Source organism: Carassius carassius, chromosome 19, assembly GCF_963082965.1.
Source record: "Carassius carassius chromosome 19, fCarCar2.1, whole genome shotgun sequence".
NCBI lineage: Eukaryota > Metazoa > Chordata > Actinopteri > Cypriniformes > Cyprinidae > Carassius > Carassius carassius.
Genome location: NC_081773.1, coordinates 1171356 through 1191855, shown reverse-complemented (window position 1 = coordinate 1191855; position 20500 = coordinate 1171356). Strand labels below are relative to the sequence as shown.

At 36.5% G+C, this 20500-nt stretch overlaps 1 protein-coding gene across 7 annotated transcripts in view; it reads left to right on the top strand.

Annotated features, from left to right (window-relative positions):
• Positions 1-372: 372 nt before the first annotated feature.
• The window catches only part of fmnl2a (formin-like 2a), a 60576-nt gene continuing 40448 nt past the window's right edge, over positions 373-20500 (top strand). For 4 of the 7 annotated variants that reach the window (XM_059499471.1, XM_059499473.1, XM_059499469.1 and 1 more), the window contains exon 1: positions 374-754. In XM_059499471.1, coding sequence (XP_059355454.1) covers positions 641-754 — 114 coding nt within the window. In that variant the 5' untranslated portion in view covers positions 374-640. Of the gene's footprint in view, positions 755-20500 lie in introns of all 7 variants that reach the window. The other 3 variants (XM_059499470.1, XM_059499474.1, XM_059499468.1) reach the window with 1 other exon arrangement.

Below are 20500 nucleotides of genomic sequence, written 5' to 3'. Positions count from 1 at the left end.
CTGTCGGCTAGAGTTTAAAACAACTGTGAGCAATGTGTGTTTTAATTATTTATGTGCCATATTTAGAATTTTGACTTGTTTGTGCAATTGTAATTCCCCTTGCGTGTTTTTCTTCCCTTGTTTGCTCTCTATTATGTAGCCTAATGTTATCACTGTAAAAAGAAAAGAGAGCGAAGAGAACTGTATCTATTGTATTATGCGCATGTTGTACATTGACTATAAGTCAATCATTCAAAGGACTGCTGACAATGTTTTTGCGATGATTCAATCAATCAGCCACTGTACCAAGCGAATCTCATGAATAATTAATGAGCAAAGTCTCGCTGTAGCAGTGTTGGGAAGCGCGCTCGCGCTCGCGGGGCGGAGTTGAAGCGCCAGCGCCTCGGAGTCCGCTGAACTTCGTTTCGGAGTCTGGACCATGAAGAACAGAAGATCTCACTGGGAGTGGTGCAAACATTGTGCAATAAGCGAATAGGGCATGTTATTTGTGTGAAGTTATAATGCAGCTGCGCACGGTCCCTGCTGCTGCTGACCTCCGTGAAGTGTTGAAGATAAAGTCGCACAGACAGTGATAACGGAGACCGGACAGATACAGCACAGACCCGCAGAATAAGAGTGGGACTGCGATACTGGAGGAGAGATGGGGAACGCAGGGAGCTTGAACCAACACACGGACCCCAGAGGACACCACATGCCCCTCAAACTGCCCATGCCCGAGCCGGCCGAGCTGGAGGACAGATTTGCGCTCGTCCTGGTCTGTACTAATGACTCTATTATCAGCTCAACAGCACTGGCTTTTCACTTCTTTCTTTGTTGCACTTCTATTCTATTCTACTCTATTCTATTCTATTCTATTCTATTCTATTCTATTAACAGTCAAAGTATATAGATCCCGTTGTAGACATCGAAAAAGATGTCAACTTTGCCATTTTACTTTAGGCTTTAATCCTGTTAGCTGGGTAGCAGTTGTTCTTTTATTTATTTACATTTAAAAGTATATTAGTTTGTTTTGAAGACATGTAAATAGTTGTTAACTTTGCTGCTATTCTGTTTTGTTAAATTGATAGTAGCCTAGTTATTTTATTTATTTACATTCACAAGTATATGGATCCGTTTTTGACATATAAAGCAGTTTGATAGGAAATTTTAGTTCTATTCTATTTTATTCTATTCTATTCTTTACACTGGTCTGTTGAAAGAAGTTTATCAATCAGTTTTGTGGATGTTCATTAGTCATAAAACTGGAGATGGACTGTCCCATTGTAGATGGTATTTGATGGTAATACCAGTACTTTGATATACTCTACTATGGTATTAAATTTAATCATCACATTTCATATGCCATAGTTTTATACTTCAAAGAATACCATGGTACTATAAAGCTATGGTACTTTTTGTTTGAAATGCAGGTGTGTCTCTGGGTGTTTTTGTTCAGAGATGTTCAGTAACCTATTGTAAACAACTTCTGCTTGGATGAAAGAACAAATGCACAAATGCTGTGTTTATTAATATTTCAGTTTGATGTAATTGTGTTCGTAAAGATATGAATCGTTCTGTCTTTGGGGCTGAAAGTGCTGCAGATTTGTTTGTTTTTTTAGATATATATACTAAGGATGTTTTATTTAATATCACACTTTTTAAGACATGTCATCACTGGTTTAAATTCCAGCATCATGTGCCATTGTCTTGGCTGTTTCCATTCTTTTTAGCTTAATGCTGACTCAATTATGGCACAGGAAATGATGTCATGAAGTTGGAATCTGTGATCCTTTGCATCTGTGTGTGTCTGAAGAATGCGAGGAATGTCTTTGATTAATATGCAGCTACCTGAAGTGTGCTAGGCCTGGTTTTATGGGGACATATAAATGTAGGTCAGACCTAATGCTTCACTAGCACTAGACAACCCCTTTCAATTAACACACACTCATTCAGAGAGCTGGGAAGCAGCTAGTGGTGGAATTGGGGGAGTTCAGTCGGAGATGGAGTTGGTTTCTTTCACAGATCCTCAGGCTGTGGCTATTTGACCAATTGAGAAGGCCAAACGAGTCGTTCACTTCTATATCCTTAGGGAGAAAACACTCTCTTTCTCACTTATAAATATTATAACTTATAAATATTATCTTATTATCTTATCTCACTTATAAATACTTATAAATATTTAGTAATAACAATATACACTACTGGTCAGTAATTTGGGGTCAGTCATTTTTTTTCTTTCTTTTTTTAAATAAAATCAATACTTTTATTCAGCAAGGATGTGTTAAATTGATAAAAAGTGATAGTAAAGAAAATATATTATTAGAATATATATTATTAGAATTTTTTATTATTATTTTGAATAAATGCAGTTCTTTTTAACCTTTTATTGATCAAATATATGAGACAGCAGAACTGTTTCCAACACTCATAATAAATCAGAATATTAGAATGATTTCTAAATGATCATGTGATCGACTGATGTTACATGTGACACTGAAGGCTGGAGGAATGATGCTGAAAATTCAGCTTTGCATCACAGGAATAAATTATTTTTTAAAGTATATTCAAATAGAAAACTATTATTCTAAGTTGTAATAATATTTCACAATATTAGAGTTTTTTCTGTATTTTTGATCAAATAAATACAGGCTTGATGAGCAGAAGAAACTTCTTTCAAAAACATAAAAAATAGTAATGTTTCCAAACTTTTGGTCTGTACTGTATATATATATATATAGCAAATCCCAGCTCTGTTTTTCAATATCTAAAGTTTATTATTGCAAAGTGCTATATATACTGTACAGTTGGACATATCAGTATATTCAACTTTACCCATAGTATACTCACATAAAGTTAGGTCAGTCTAAACTGCTTGATTGTTTACATCATCACAATATGTATACTATATTATTATCGCCCAGCTCTAATCTACTATATATGACTACAAGGGATGAAGATATTAAGACATTACAAACATGTCCGATATTCCAGCCCATACATTGCTAATCACACACCGGACTGTAATTTAGCACTTTTATTCCCAATACCTCTTTACTGAGAATCCTAGTTCATCTTTTTCTCTTCAATATACAGTAAATACTTACTCTTGGATTTTTAAGAACGTAGGTTAAACCTATGCAGAAATACAGATAATATGTAACCTAACCATTGTCTAGTGTCACTGTTAATCAGCCTGCAGAGTTTATTTGAGAATGTTTGATTCTGAAGAGTCCTCATGCAGAGTCAAACTATCAGTGATGCAGAGCGCACGTCTCTCCGGGGGAAGTGTCCTGTCAGAGACTGGCGGCCGCTCGCAGAGATGATGTCTTTTTTCTTGGCAGGCTGTGGTTGAGACATTAGGAACACTTTAGCACTGTAATCGCAGCTTTGAGTGCTATTTACTGCTATTAAAGCCCTGGTGCGTGCCAACCCACGGACCTTACTGAGTGAGAAAGATCCTTTTATCGACTCCTGCTTGAGTGCTGCTTTCTTTCTGAGAGGAAAATCTGACGGTTAGCAGATAGATAGAAGAGAGTCTTGAATATAAAGGTCTTGAACTCAAATGACCTGAGGGTCACAAGCCAGCTAGTGTAATCTTCATTGAGGTCAAGCTGGTCAGCTGCAACAAACACAGATCTGAATTAAAACTAACTGTGGATTTATATAGCTTGGGTAAAACTGCATCAAAGTTGCAATAATTGTAATAAGCAATGTGCTACTGTTTAGCAATTTTTGAAGCTGAATAATCGGATTTTTTGTCATTCATTTGAGCAGTAGAGGTGATATTTCTTAATCTGCTTTTATGATGCATCATACATGTTCTCAGAGTTCATAAGTAGCTGCTTGCCGCGTTCTAGCTTTTTTCGTGTTGATGGAAAGATATTTTGAGTCCAACTGGGTCAGGATGATTTTCAGCTCATACTGTATAATGTTTTGTGGAGTTGGCACTTTTTTATTCCATTAGTTAGATCCAGATATTAGATGCTAGATTTTGACATCTCAGGGATTCAGTGTGTGTTTAGGGTTCTTTTAGGTCATTCTTTGCTTTTGGCTGATTTAGGAAGTCAGGTTCATTCATAATTTATCGCAATTCACTCATTTTATAAGAGTTTTGCAATTTGTCTTATTTTGTCTAAAACACAGATTTGACCCCAAATTTGTATGCTAGAAATAAACTCAAAAACAGGGATTGAATACACAAACTGTATATAAATGTATATGTAATATACTGTATACTGTATAGGTAAACATGTAAATCAATGAAAGTTACATAGTTGAAGATTTAGGCTTGTCACGAGACACCAAAAGAGTGCTGTTTCATGGAAAGTGTCATAAGCCGCTCACCCTTAGTTAACATTATCATCTAATATATCTATTACTCATCTAAAACAGTGAAGGGAGTGTCTTTTTAACTAATGTCCACTGAGAAAACCCCTTTAGTCTTGCTGCACGGTTCATGCTGCACTACTGATCTGAAATCAGAGCTCACAGCAACTCAACATGTGACCTCGGCCATGAAAACGAGGCTGTTTGTTATTTGACTTTGTGTGTGTGTGTGTGTGTGCTCTTGTTTTTGTGACATATCACACCTCTTTTTTAGACAGCACGTCGATGGGCAAATGCAATTGTTATTTAAACAACGCGGCGCAGAATGGGAAAATGAGAACTGTGTCGAGATGACACTAGCAAAAACACCTGCTCCTTGTGCCAGGTGTATGATAGGGCCCTTCATGTTTTATCAATTCAGATCATCTCATTTTCAGTCACAGTGATTTTTAACACATTTAATAATTGTACTGGGTTCAGTTGTTTCTTGGTATCATTTTCAGTCTTTGTCCAGCTGTGTTTTTTCTTCAGTGTAGTTTGTGAATTAGTTTGCATTAGTGTGGTCGCACACTGATGTTCACCGTTTCTGCATGGTAAAGAAAGACGATGGGTTTTTACTACAGCTTTAAAGAGGAATGTGTCTCACAATGCAAGTTTATTGCTTGTAATGTCTGAAGATAGTCAGGTTTGCCATGAGTAATTCATCTGAGAAACAACAGGAAAACCTCTGTTCCAAAACACAAGACTTACCTTGATTGAAACAAGTCATTTAGAGATTTGCTTCAAAAATAATGTTGTAGAGATTCACTTTCACCCTTTAAAAATGACCTCATGAGCTTGACTAAAGCCCTGCACAGATGGCTCTGTTTATAAGTGAATCGTGCTGTTTGTCTACCTCATCTTACGCACTTATTATGCAATGTGTCCCTAAATCTACCACTGACTGAAATGTCAGACATTAGATTTCCTAGACCACCAAATCCCCCCAATATGAGTCACATGTTGGCTTACTGTCTAACATTTCTCATTGGGCTGCAGGAAGGTGACATATATCTGTAAAAATGCAGTAGTTTTTCCATGAATCGCTCGATGGAAACGCTGTGGCAGCTTATAGCATTCTGCTGGAGAGAGCGGGATTTTAATATGCATTTACTCAGATCACTACTTGTTTTAATCAGTGGGTTATTATGATATGTGCTCTTCTGTATTATGTCTTTTTTTTGTCTGATTGTTGGGTTGTGTGTGAATATTAAACTTCCAAAGCAAAGGATTGCTTAACAATACCATCAGCCAGACCAGAGTTTCCCAAACTGGGGTTCATGAATCCCCGAGGGTTTGTGACGGGAGACCTGTAGGGGTTGATGAGTTGAGAAAAGGCTAATTCATTAAAACAAATGTAACAAGTTTAAATGCAATGATTAAACATAAATGAGCCTGTCCTCCAACAAAAAACGAGCATATAGGTCGTTTGTGCAAGCACCTTATTACGACCGATATTTACGTTTTAAAGTTAAGCGCCCTCCAGCGGGCGTAAAAATAAAGACAATATCGCGTTGCGTCTGTCGTCATGAATTGACGTATAACGTCATTGCCAATCAAAATGCACGTTTATTTAAATTCAATGTGTGGGCGTTTTACACCGATCTCACAGTATTTCCTACATATTTTACTAGGTGGCTTATTCATTCGAATGACCACACCTAACCCCACCCCTAAACCTAACCCTCACAGAAATCATGCTAAATTATGATTTATTGAGCATATACATTTTTGTGCACATCGAACCCATGATAGCATGATTACATATCAAGGTATAACGCAATAATCTACTAACTGAGCTACACGAAGCGCAAACCAGAGTGCAAATTAAAGAGTACAAAACATTAATATGAAAACGTCCTTTTGCCGATAGGGGCGCAATTGTAGTATACGCTCTGATGGGTCGTATTTCAGGGATTTGGACAAACGACCTATACGAGTGTATTGGTTGGAGGACAGGTTGTAATTTAATTAAAGTATATTTACTAACAGCATGCGCCAGCAAAAACCCTGCAAAAAAGTTCACTTTATTTAAACATTTGCATTAATATTTATGCTATTCTTATGCTTATGGTGCTCAGAAACCTATTTGACATGAACAAAATTAATGAAACATCATGGAAAATGGACTCCTAAAAGGATAACGTACAGTGGATAGAATAGATTGCATTAGATGCTCTTGAAATAATTTAATGAGAAATGTTTGTCTCTTACTTCTGGCAAATCCGATCTGAGTTTTGACAGCTCTTAAGAAAGGTCTTTTCTCCATTTGCTCTCAAAGGAATCACATTATTGTCTAGAAGGAACAACTGAGATATTACAGAGTTGGAGTTTGTGATTGTCTTTTTCCTTCGAGTACATGTTGTAGTGATTTTCGTATCATGTTTACCACAGTTACCTCATTCAACTGTGATTGTGCTTGATGCAAAAAGGAGCCTCATTTGATCTCTCAGTTTGATTGTCTTCCTGTTTAATCATCTGAAGAGAAGGGAAGGCCATTTTTCGAGCGGTGTCAGAGACAGTTTATAAGAGACATGCCACTTCCTCAATCCTCAATACAACTATATAAGGAAAACCCATAACGTCAAAGATGGCGGTTGTGTGCACATGTCCCACCCCTCCCGCTGGAAAGCCAATCATCTGCTTTTAACAGTCAAGCCGGGAAACATTAAAGCCTATCGTCTGGTTCCACTGACGTATGCGCACAGTTGAGGAACCCTTGCGCATGCATAGTAAAGGTATAACCTGTGGGGAAAAGGGCGTTTTAAACCTTATTTTGGGGCAAAGTCATCAAAATTTTCCAGCGATTTTTATCATATTTCACTGCTGTTTCTATACATTCTGTTTTTATGTCCCGGTGACCAGTGAAAGTGCAGTTCTGACTCTATGCCCATTCATTTAGATAGGAGCTGGTCTTGTTATTCTGAAATATCTGCCCGGAGGCGTTGCCAAGATGGCGGCCGAGTGGCACGACTTGCTTGAAAGGACTTTTGGCGGTGTGCAGGCCACACAGAGTGAGCCGAGTCTTGAGCCCTCTATTAAAGGATCAGTCAGTGTGCTTTTGTTAGCCAGATGCTGTGAATTAAACACTGAGACTGTTTTTCCTGTAAAGAGGGGGCAACACCCCCCCCCCCCCCCCCCCCATACGGGCTTTACAGAATCCCCTCTGAGAATTTAGCTCTGGTTAAAAATAGAGAGAATGATCCTAATGAACAAAGAAACTTCACTGAAGTTGTGTTCGCTGAGTTATAAAGTATGATTTTCAGACAATATTTCTATATTTGCATGAGTAACAAAATAAGTAGAGATGGTTTCACATCATTAAACATGAAAGTAACAGAATCAATGATGCAAACTTCAAAAATATCAAAATAAGACATTTTATTAATCAGTTATGGCATATAAAAACGCTGTGTAACCTCGTCCTGGGAACAGTGTGCATGGCTGACTCATGTCTGTATGTAGGTGTCATTTTATTGTGTTCACTTGTTATCCAAAAGCTTCCCGAAAGTCTTGGCTTTCGAATATATGCTAATTTCAGTTTGGAGAGCACAATTCATACACATCATACTCAACATTTGACTTACATGTTATATGAAAGCCTCCATTATGATAACCAGCCTATCTCTTTAAATGCATACTTCTTCTGTAATCGAATGAATTTAGTTATTTGGTAAAGTGATGTAATGTGCAGCCTGCTGTCTTTTCTCTTAGAGTAACGTTCTCTATTGTGTATTTAATTTGTCTACTGTCCTTTTTGTAATGTCAGTTGTTCATTGGAAGAATAAGGCCATTAACATGTGTACGTAATGTGTTTAGAGTGAGCACTGGTGCTAGACAATATGTCGATGACATCAGCGATTCATCATAGAAAGCTTATGTCATAATACTATAATATCTGTCTTTTACCAGTCCTGTTGTGCTTAAGACACCAACTTTTAGTGTTTGCGAAACAGAATTGTGTTGATATTCTGGTTCTAGACTTTGTTATAAAGCTGTAAGTTCAATTCAAATCCAAAACATGTCAGATTAATTCAGTGGAAAGACTCCATTTAAAGTACTATGAAGATTATTTCAGTTTTAGGTGTGCTTTCTTTGTATTTGTTTTTTGTAACTTTAAGAGTTAAGACTTACCAGTCGTAACATCAGAAATTACTTTCCATTTGTTGTAATGCAATATTGTCTGATTCAGTCATTTCATGTGTTTGACTTGATCAAAACCAGTTAATTTAGATGCTATCATGTAAAGCACATTTTACTTGATAAAAAAACACTACCGTTCAAAAGACTTGGGGGAGTTTTTCTTAATAATACATTAAAACCTTTTTTCGGCATTGATTGACATATCAAAGTGATCGAAGAAAAAACTTTGACAATCTAACAAAAGATTTTATTTCAAATAAATGCTGTTCTGTTGAACTTTATATTCTTCAAAGTATCCTGTATCATGTTTCCACAAAAATATTAAACAGCACAACATTGATAGTAATCAGAAATGTTTAATGATCAGAAGATCAGCATATCAGAATAATTTCTGAAGGATTATGTGACACTGAAGACTGTAGTGATGAACACTACACTCTGTTCTGCTTTGCAAGCAAATCTATTTTTTATTTATCTTTTTCTAAATGTGATGTTTGTAAATGACCTCTTTAGGTCAGTAAGTTTTAAAAATCTATCTATTAATATTTTTTATGTTTTGTACTGTTTATGCAAAGTCATGTTTGTCTGTGTTGTGGTCACAGGCCTGTTCTGCTGACTCTTAATGAATTTAAATGAACAATAGCTGCTCACCCTTCAGCAGACGCTTGAGAACAGCTGTGGCTCCTGTGCAGCCGCCAGACAAACACACACTCTTTCTTCAGTCTCAGAGCAGAGCCTGGCACGAGCCCGCAGGAAGTTCCACTCCTCTCTTCTGTCTGTCCATCCAGGGTCCCACGGCGTCATTTAGGGGCAGGCTGTTCTCTCAGCTAATTAGCCATAGCAGGGCAGCATATCAACTCTAGCTGGAGGGGAGAGAGAAAGGCTAGCGATTTTATAGTTGAAGTGCTGAAATTATTTAAAAAATTTAGAGAAATAAAACAAAACACACAAAAAAAGCACATAACAAAATGATTTAAATGTAAAGTAAAATTAAAATGACTACACTTAAAATGAAAACTAAAATTATAAATTGAAAGCTATATATGATTAAAAACTTTTGATTGTTTAGAAATAAAACTAGTGGTATTCAAATCTGTTGTCAAATGTTTCTACAACTAATATGAAATCTAGAAATAATAAAAAATACCTTTCATTAACTGAAATAAAGCTGACATAAAATATAAATATTAGATAAAACATTTTCAAATGACTTGAAATAAAAATAAATGAAAACTTATATATATATATAACTTATATATAAACAAAAATGACAAATGCACATAACAAAAAATACCAAAAACTTAATTTAAATGAAAACTGAAAATATACAATGAAAGCAAATTTAGATTTAATTCATTTTAAAATAACACACTGTATCAGGTCTTCCTTTAAGCCTTTAATCAAACTGTCATACAATGACTTAAATGTATTGCTATGTTTTAATTATATTTCAATATTCATTTTAAAAAATGATAATGAGAAGAACTGTGTTCTGTCAACATTTATCTCTTGTCCAATAAGTTCCATTAAAAATCCATAAAAATAAAAAAAATCATATCAATGCATACCAATGTTGTAAACCTGCCACACTGAAAACAAGGTCACCTAAAAATAATAGTCTAACTCAACTTTTTTTATTCAAGTCAAAAATATATTTAACAGCCCAAAAACATGTATACCAGCAAAAAAAAAAAAAAAAGGTTATGATTTCTAATACTAATAGTAGTGCTTGTTGATTTCAGTAACCTATCAAACCCTCAAGCAAGCAGCAAATCTAAGAGACCCTCATAAAATCTAAGGGTGCAATTTAGCCCATTTTATGGTTGTTTTTTAGCCCTGAAAGACCTGCGCGATCAGTAGATGTGTGCTCCGATGTTTATGCATTTAAACTCCGAGTGCCACACATTGTTGGCTCTTTTGTCTCATGTATTGTGTCACGTTCTGTATTGAGTGCGAGGAGATGATGTCACAGGCCAGTCTGGCATCTTCATCAGTGAACAGTGACTGCTCAGACTGGATGCTGGGCTCTCTGCCATCGTCATTGTCATGCAGTGCATTATGGGAGCTTTCAGGATGACGGTGTCGGCCAAGGTGACAGCTGCGAGAAGCTCCAGCGTGGCCCGAGCTCCATGCACAGATGGTGGGGAAGTGTGTGTGGGTGTTTTCTTTGGCCAGGCCAAGTGTTTGTGAATCCAGATGTTATCCTGACTGTACCAAAGCACAAGAGTACTTAATTTACTCAAAAAGAGAGGGATGAAGAAAAGTGCGGATACGATTGTTGAATAACTGGTTTGTACAGATCCAGCTTGACAAATGCAAGTTCCTGTCATTTGATCTTAGGTAGGTTTGCTTTTGTGTCAATTCAGGATCCTGATATTTGGTGTCCTTGTGCTCGCAATGCATCATGAGGGAAACAAGGTTCACTTGAGTTATAGTGACCATGTATAGTATACAAGCCAGACTGTAGAATTCTGCTTCATTGCAACTTATTCTTAGCCTGGTTAAAACCAGACCCTTTTCAGTTGAAACTGAGTTAGGGTCTGGCAAAGCCTATAAGACGTCTCGTTTCTAAAGGGGCGTCACCGACGGACCTCGTTCAAATGCCTCTGGGCGCAATTGGATAGACCTAAGACCAATCAGAGCGATGAAGGAGATGACGTATGCAGAGCGAATCCAGAGCGAATCCAGTCGGTAAGACAGCGATAACTTCTTTTTTAGATATGAAGGCTTCAAGTGTTGTTCTTTGCTCGGGTTTTAACGCAAAGTTAAAGTTAAAATCACTTAAAACAGACGCGATAGCAGTTTCGAATGAATGTTCCTCTGCAGCATCCATCTTTGTAATGTACAAAATCTGCTTTACCGTCGCTGCGCTGTCGTCATCGTGTAAACCCCGCCTCAACGTTTCTGATTGGTGCCGCGATTTCGGCGGCACAGAAACGAGCTAGATATTTCTCTTTGCCAGACTATTCTGTAGAGAGAATTGAAATTCGCCGGAAGTAGTCTGGGTTTTCCCAGGCTAACTTATTCTGGTTAGGAGCTGTCTACTTAGAGAGCATGAGCCTGACTGTGGGACATGTAAGGCAAACAACATGCTGCTTGCTTTTAAAAATGTCATTTGACATACATTTGTGACCAAGGATATCTTGATTAAATGAAACTAAACTGATTCAACCTTTAGGTTGTGACCCACATGCAGATTTCTATGAAAAGTAGCCTATTCTGTTTATAAATGAGTATGTGTTGTCACAATGCCAACATTTGGTTAGTTGGTACCAATACCAGTAATGTCAAAGTTTGTCGGTCAAACAGCCAAATAGCCTCAACATGTCGGTCAAACAGCCTCAGGGATGGGCCTTGGCCAATGAAAGCTGCCATGGATTCCACGCAAAACTAATTTTAACTAATTAACTAAATTTGTGTGGTTGGCCATTGCGCACATGCGCTCAACAGAAATGTCTGTGATTGGCTGCAATGCTTAACGCTTCAAAACATGTTGGAAATAGGAACCTTTGCTGTCCTTCCCAGAGTGCTTACATAAATACGCTCTGTAACCTGCATCAGCAGGTATTGAACTAAATCAGTACTACCGGTTTTGCAGAAAAGCTGCTATCATTAGGTGCTTTTGCACTGGAGAAACCTTTTCATAGTTCCTAAAACTAATGGTGGAAGTTCCTAGTTTTTGGCATGTTCGTACAGCAGGAACTAGGAACTTATTTAGTTTTAGGAACTGTGTTTGGGGGAACTAATTTAGCTCCTACTTCAGAGTAGAGTCTAAAACAATCCTATATCCTATTGGCCTAACGCATATGAAACACAGGCTACATGGCATTTTGCAAGCAGAGAGCTGTACTTCTCATTTATGTTCGCCTTCAACGTTCTTCAACGCATTCAACGACAGACGCAAGTGCCGTTATGTACCGAAGATTTATAAACAAAACGAACTGTTCAAAAACGTAATACATAAAAGTGCAGAGAGTAATGTTAAGCACCCTTATTGTGCGTTTCACTGGATGTGGTGTGGACTAATATTGTTAGCATTGGTAGCATTCTAGAAACTTTTAAAAACTTTGTTTCTCAGCAGAGTGATATAACCAAGAGGAGAAGGAGGAGGACAAATGATGGAGGAAAATGTTTTAAAGAGCATGCAAGAGTTAAACGAATTGTTAATTTTGCTATGATAGTATGTCCTTTTAACAGTGGAGACATTAGCAGAGAAGGAAGAGAGGAGTGACTGATACACATTACGTTAAGTAGGATTTGCACCAAATCCTTCCAGCAGCACTGAGCTTAAAACGATGTTCGCAGGGAACAACAGACAGCCAAGGGGCAGAAGAGGTACAGGCTGGCCTGGAAGACAAGGGCCAGACAGTGTCTAAACAAAATGTAAGAGTGGAGCAGTGTTGGGGGTAACGAGTTACAAAGTAACGGATTACAGTAACTATATTACTTTTTGGGGTAACGAAGTAAAGTAACGCATTACACTTATAATATTGGTAACTTCACTACTTTACTAGACTATAGGAACGCGCTTTCCTGCCTTACATATGCCGTGTTTGCCTGTGTGTAAAGTTCTGGCTGGGGTTTCCTGATAACGATTGATCTTAGCGCTTAACCCTCAAAGACTCATTATGGATATTCAGAGGCGCCGTAGTGTATGTGATTACGTCATCGCATTTTTACAACATTGATTCGTCAGAAGAAACCAATGCTTTCGTTCCTCTGAGCCAAACAGAAATGATTGTTGACGCTTAGTCCCACCCCCGTGCGCAGATTGGTTCAAACTCTCCCATATTAAACCAATAAGTAGTCTTTTGAACTACTACTTAACATAGCCTATTGCTTTGGAAAATAAACGAAAACAAAGTGAAAGTAAAGTCTGTCGTGAGTGCATGAATACAAACACACAATAACACATTTGCATGAGAAAACTCTCAGAAAAAGCACAAAAAAACACTCGACAGAGTACTTTGACATAAAACAAAACAAAAACAAGGATGAAACACATCTGATAAAGCACTGGGATTTATGTCTTGGGTCGTTAGGCGATGTCCCAGTAAAATTGATTCCGACACAGATTACAGCCAACGAATTGATCATTTATATTATGTATATTATGTATACTAAGTAAATCATTATATAATTATACAGTTCATAAAGATAGTTGCACTATTTTTTTCTGTTGCACTCTGAATATTTCTCACTCATTTTGTGTGTAGTTTGTGAATCATTTGCACTGTTATTGCACTGTATTTGTTGAAGACAATTTGTGCAATTGTTTTTACTATATGCTGCATAGTTTGTGTTTATTGTTCATACTCAGATTGAAAATATATTTCTCAGAAGAAGAAAAAAGAAGTGCAATTTATCTTTAAAATGAAATCTAAATTTGTTTTGTTTTATGCCTTCATTTGATAACCAGAAAAATTTAAATACACAACAGAATTTCTGAGGGGAAAAAACATAATAAATGAAGTTGTTTTTATGCATTTAAATAATTACACATGCTAAAAAAAAATAAAACATACGGTGAAGAAAAAATAAAACATTTCATAGGGCCCTGAACATTTAATTTTTGTTAAACTTTTAATAAATTGCTGTGAAAATGTATGTGTTATGAATTAAATGAATTAGACATGCTTTTTGATGAATACAATTAAATGTAACCATTAAAAAGGAGTTGAGAAAAATAAAAAGTAAAGTAATAAGTAGTGAAGTTACTTTTCAAATGCAGTAACTAGTAAAGTAATCTCATTACAATTTACAGAAGTAACTAGTAACTAATTCCATTTTTTGAGTAACTACCCCAACACTGGAGTGGAGCATAAAGTATCCGTAGCACTGTTAGCATCAAGAGATGCTAACTGTTTAGGGGGAGGAAATGAAGATGAAACCATAGCAGATAGCTTGGAGGGTGAGAGTGAGTATAGGTTACATCAAAAGATGACACGTGGAGGGGTATGTGTTGTTTCAGGAACCGTGTTGAGTTTAAGAGTGAGGAGGAAGTGATCCGAGGTCTGTAGTGGAGTACATGACCAGTGGAGCAGTGTCTTGTGTAAATAAGGTCCAGTTGGTTGATGGCTTGTGAGTAGCTGCAGGTAACACGCCCTTGAGATCAAAAGAGGCAAGCAGAGTGTGGAAGTCTGCAGCATGAGGTTTATTTAGGTGGATTTTGAAGTCTCCAAGCAAAACTAGGGGAGTACCATCCTCAGGAATGATTGAGAGCAGCACATCTAATTCATCCAAGAAGTTACCCAGTGGTCCTGGGGTTGATAAACAACTACAAAATGGATTTTAAAAGGGTGTGTAATAGTAATTCAATGTGATTCAAATGAGCTGTTAATACCCAGAGAAGGTAAATGAATACATTCCCAATCATTAGAGATCATTAGCAGACCAGTACCTCCATCTCTTTTTATAAATTATTGGAGAGTGCTGCAGGAGTAGCAGTGTACTCTGGTTTGATCCATCTTTCAGACAGGGCCATGAGATTTAGCTTTGAATGACTAGTAATAGATGTAATGAAATCTGCTTTGTTTACTGCAGATTGACATTTCCAAAGACCAACAGAAAAAGAAAGTGGTGTATTAGCTGACATAGGCAAAGTACGCAGGTTGTTAGGATTGTGCTGCCTATAGTGTGTGATGCGTGGTTTGTGAGTGGTAGTGATAGTAGGGATCTGGAAATAGGCTACATAGTTAGAGTTGGTCATTACAACTGAAACGAAAGTGAAGCAAGGTGTAGAAAAGAGGACGAATCAAAAGTGATAGTTATGTCCCTTCCGTTGTCCCTGCACGGGGGAGTCGCACGGTAGAGTTGTTGGTCTTTACACTCTGCCGCGACCGCTGCTGCGGTATACTAACCTTTTTTTATAACCGTTTAACAAAATGGAAAATGAATTCAGCTGAACACACTTTACTGTTTATCACAACAAATGGCTAAGCAAGTGCAAGACACTGATAAAAAGGTATGCGATACTGTACGAGACCAAACGCGACCTCAGCACGTCTCAACACAGTAAACAAAACAAGCTTTTCTTAGCAACGCCATCTGTGCTAAACACTGACGATTTTTACGGTTTTTATCTTCCGCTGATGGACTTCAACACATTTTTGTTGAGTTTGATGTTGAGTATTAATTAAATAAATAATTAATAATATTTTATTTATTTATTTATTAGTATTAATTTAATTCCAATTTCTAAACATATTTTAATTAGTTTATTTTTCTATACAATTTTAACATTTCAAATTAAATTAAATTGACATTAATGTATTGTAAACAAAAAAAATAATAATTAGCTTTGAACAAAAACGTGTTTTTGAATTTTTCTACTGTTAACAAATCAAACGGTCTCTCGCTCTCCATCTTGTTCTGGTAGTGTCTGTCTCTGTATGTCTTGCTGCATGTGTAATGGTTCAGATGGATGTGATGTGTCGTGTGATGGGGTTAAGAGGTCCCGAGTGTGAATTAGCAGTGTGGATTGCTCTGTCAGAGTGTGACGGTCAGATCTCAGGGGGGGATTCTGGAACCCTTTACAAGATAAACACACAAACCTCAGAGCCAGTCACTTCTCACGTTTGATATTTGTCTCAGCAAACACAAAGAATTGACTGATGTTTTAAGTCACCCAGCTGAATCTTTTTAGACTTTTTAGAGTTTTAGACATACTCACCAACTGAAATATTCTGAGCTACATATAAGAACACCTGGCAACCACCCAGAACACCATAATAACTACATTTAAAAAAAAAAAATTATCTAGTTAATCGTTGTTGTGGTCTTCTTAGAAAGTTCTGGCAGTGTCTAAAAATGTTGGGTCACATTCAATGAGAAACAGCACAGACATTTTCTAAAATTAGCTCAAGGTTTGCATTTATTTGAATGCCACCATTCCAGTTCTTAACTAATATGTCTTTTTTTAGTCTAACAAAAAGGACAGTTGATGCCTCACATTCTGCCGTGGGTGTTACTCAAGACTGGGTTCATATGGTGCGATCCGACAAACAGCATCTGTACAGGACAGCACAAATCACATGTGTACAGCCAACTCGGGACAGAAGCCTTTAAGCGCAGTAGTAATAAAGTAACATGATGGATTTTATATGAATGGAATCAGTTTATGATGTTTTTTCTCAGCTGTGTTGTTGTCTGTTGGTTTACAGAGTGTATGTTTGTGGTTACTGTTACTAATTGTGATGCTTTAGCTTTTCATACTATTAGTGTGTTGAGACACTCGAGACTGAATGATCATAATCCAGCAGCCCACCCTTTTACAACTGTCTGCTCCCTTACACACATCTCTCATTTACTCTCCTTCCTTTCTTTCTTTCTTTCTTTCTTTTGGGACAAGTGACTAAAATAGATAAGTACCTGGAAAAGCTGCTTGGATAGCAGATCTGCGCATAGCTGCATTAAGTTTCAAGCTGCGTCTAGTATTATCTGTTGATGGATCTGATAAAGGCTTTAAGACAAACTAAACTCAATGCTCCTTGTGTGAGAGCACAAACTACATACTTTTACTAAATAGTAGAAGTGCACTTATTGAAACGTGCAGGAAACTGTTTTAATTTTCCAACCTTCCGGTATATTTACCCCCAACCTTAATAACACAATTAAAACATAATTTTCAATATCATTAAGGGACCATGTACATTCATTATCACAATGATCAGGACCTCAACACGAACTAAATGACCAAGAAAGTACTCCACTTATTACATGACTTCTTGCCAAATGGATGTGATTAACTGATTTAAAGTTAATGAACACAAAAGTGATACAAGAGACATTAAACTAGCACACATCTGTAGGACATCAGTCACCTCTGAGGATTATATCATACAGTTTGACTGCAGAATGACCGATCAAAATCATATATCTAACAGATGTGTAGTGGGATAGATTACCTTGAAAGGGAATAAAAGAGGGAGAAATAAATTGGCTGCTTAAAGGATTACACTCTGATAACCCATCACAGACTGTTTTAACATGAATCCGCTGTAATCTTCTCACTGAGCACAAGACTCTCAAAATGCATATAAATAAGGACCAACAGGTTTTATCTGATTGAGCTTATTATTTATACGCAGTAATCACTCAAGTTTTACCAGAAAGAGTGGCTTTTATGTCTCTATAGCATGAAAGTCACAATACAGAGCTCATACTTAAGAAGGAAAAACACCTTCATTTTATTTCCAAAATTAGGTCCAGACTGAGCAAATATTTTTGATCATGTTGATGTTTTAGAGGCCTTAGCAATTTTTTATCAAAAATGACACATAGTATTATATATGATTATAGTTTTAAAATGCTAAATTATAATTTACATGATGATAACTGTATACCCCTGACATATAAAATGTTCATGAGGTCATGTGATGAGCATACTTGCAAATAATAAATCCAAAAAATTAAATAAAAAATGTGGCCAGTATACTGTACAGTAGATATTGTGTAGTATTCACTAAGTAGTACGCTAGTTTTCATTGTCTGTGTTGGGGTGGCGCAGACAGCGGGGGTCTGAGATTACACTACTAATCCACTAGCAGATGGGGACACCTGGGTAGCCCCGCAGAATCAGCCGGATTACGGAAACATGTTGCGCTAATTAGGGAACGACACTCGCCACCTGGCTAAATCTGTGAGGAGCGTTTAGTCTTTGGAACGAAAGACAGAAACAGAGATCATTTCCTGTGTGAGGTCTCGCCTGTTTGCAGTCGCTGACTTCCCTGCTGAACAGGGAGTAAAGATGTTACTGATACGGTCAATTGTTGACCAGTTTCTTGAAAACATTAGTGAGGAACATCAAGTGTTTTTGCAGGAATGGATTTAGCAATTAATCTGTAAGTAGGGATATCGTTTAGTTAAGCCTGTAAAGAGCTGGAGGACTTTTGTACCAGACGGAGATACACTGACCAGTTTCCCCAAAAAACTACTGACTGTTGATTATAATGGGTCTTTTTTATGATAAAGATAAATTGGCAGATATTAAGGATGTTAAATTGTTACATTTAGTAATTGCTTTAAAAAGAAATATATATATATATATATATATATATATATATATATATATTAGGGGTGTAACGGTACTCAAAAATCACGGTTCGGTACGTACCTCGGTTTTAAAGTCACGGTTCGGTTCATTTTCGGTACAGTAAGGGAAATAAATGCAAACATTAAACTGCAGGTTGATTACTACTATAAACTTTTTTTAACAATTTGTTTACAATTTGTTTTTTTTAAATACTTTTTAATAAAATATAAAATAAAAAAAGAATAGGAAATAAAATACTGCTGCAAAGTTCTCCACTAAATAAAATACTCTCAGTCTCAAACCAATATCATATAATAAAATGTAATGAAAAATAAAAATAAATAACTATGATTACAGTGCAGCATTACCAATCCCAGCTTGTAGGCCTGCTCATGTTTTAAAAATATATATAACTAAGTGTGAAGTGCAGCATCAACAGTTTCAGTTTTGAGACCTGCTCAGATTTCGTTATTGCGTTGGACCGATCGGAATACGAATACACGTACCATTACACCCCTAATATATATATATATATATATATATATATATATATATACAATATGTCGGTTTGGTACATACCTCGATGGTTCAGTATGATTTCGGTACAGCAGGAGGAAAAAAAGCTAAACAATGGTTAACTGGAGAAATTGCTTTTCTATAAAGATATTCAGTTACAATTAAAACTTTCTTAGGGATAAAAATTGACCGCAGCTTCTGCTCTTAACTATGAGGGCCCTTTTTACATTACTATAAGGTGACAGTTAACAACAGAGCCCAAACTTAAATTCAATTACTATTTTTTTTTTTTTTTTACTATTTATTTATATTAAATGATTTAACTATAATAATCAACATTCAAATTAAAAATGTGTATGCAAACATGTAAATTGCACATAATGCAGTTTAGGGTGGAAAATTTAGCAAACATTCCAGGGATTTTTGGAAAGTTTCCGAAAATGTTCCACCCCTTTGCAACCCTAATGCAGTTTTAAATGAACTTCTATAACTTCAATCTTGTTGAAATATAAACATTGACACAGTGGCCGTCATAACTTGTTTCATAATAGATTTATAGATTTAAGTAAAATATAATGAGTATATAGTGTGATATATCTCAAAAGACTTAATTTCTCAAGCAAATAACGAGCAGTAGATTCTTAGGACTTGACTGAAATGCTATGTAACATTTTGTTTGAGTCTGAATACCTAGTCAAATACCTTATAAATGGTGCTTTATCTCATTTGATTATTATCTCTCTTAATACGGAACCTGTTGAGTACCAAGCTAAAGGCATATATTCATGCAAATACAGCTTCATCTTTATAGAACCTGAGCAAAAAAAAAAAAAACAAGCCAAAAAAGTTAAATAAAAAACTGAAAAGTTCATACTATAAATTCTGTTTGGAAGATTGGTGTAAATTTAATAACTAAAATCATGAATAGCAAAAACTCTTGAATTACATGTTCTTTCTTGACTTGCACTGTAAAGAATTTCAACCTATAATAGAGGACCGATAACCACACAGATATCTACCATGGTCTAAAAAGCATGACAAGATTGCACATTTTTCAGAGTTGCATGGTACATTACTTCATTTGAACTCTAAGGTTTCCTTCTTCTCACGTCATTAAATCCTGCACACACTATGAAGTGATGATGATGATATCTCCCTCTTTTATTCATGCTCAAGCTGTGCTAGTTTTGGGAGAGCTGTGTTTAGTGGTGTTTGGGTCAGGGCGGGGTGCACATGTAGGTGCTTATTTGGATTTTTGAGCGGTCAGGATGTTTGAGATCGTCCCATCGGAGCCACTCAAACACAGGTGATCAAAGTACTCCCAGAGCTCGGTTTCTAGGGTAAATCTGACCATTACTACAAGACGACATCAGTGTGCTATCTAAGCAGTTGTTCCTGGAAACTTCTTTCCCATACGAGTGGATTTTCCATCTTAGAGTCATATTTTCTGGTGGTAAATATGGT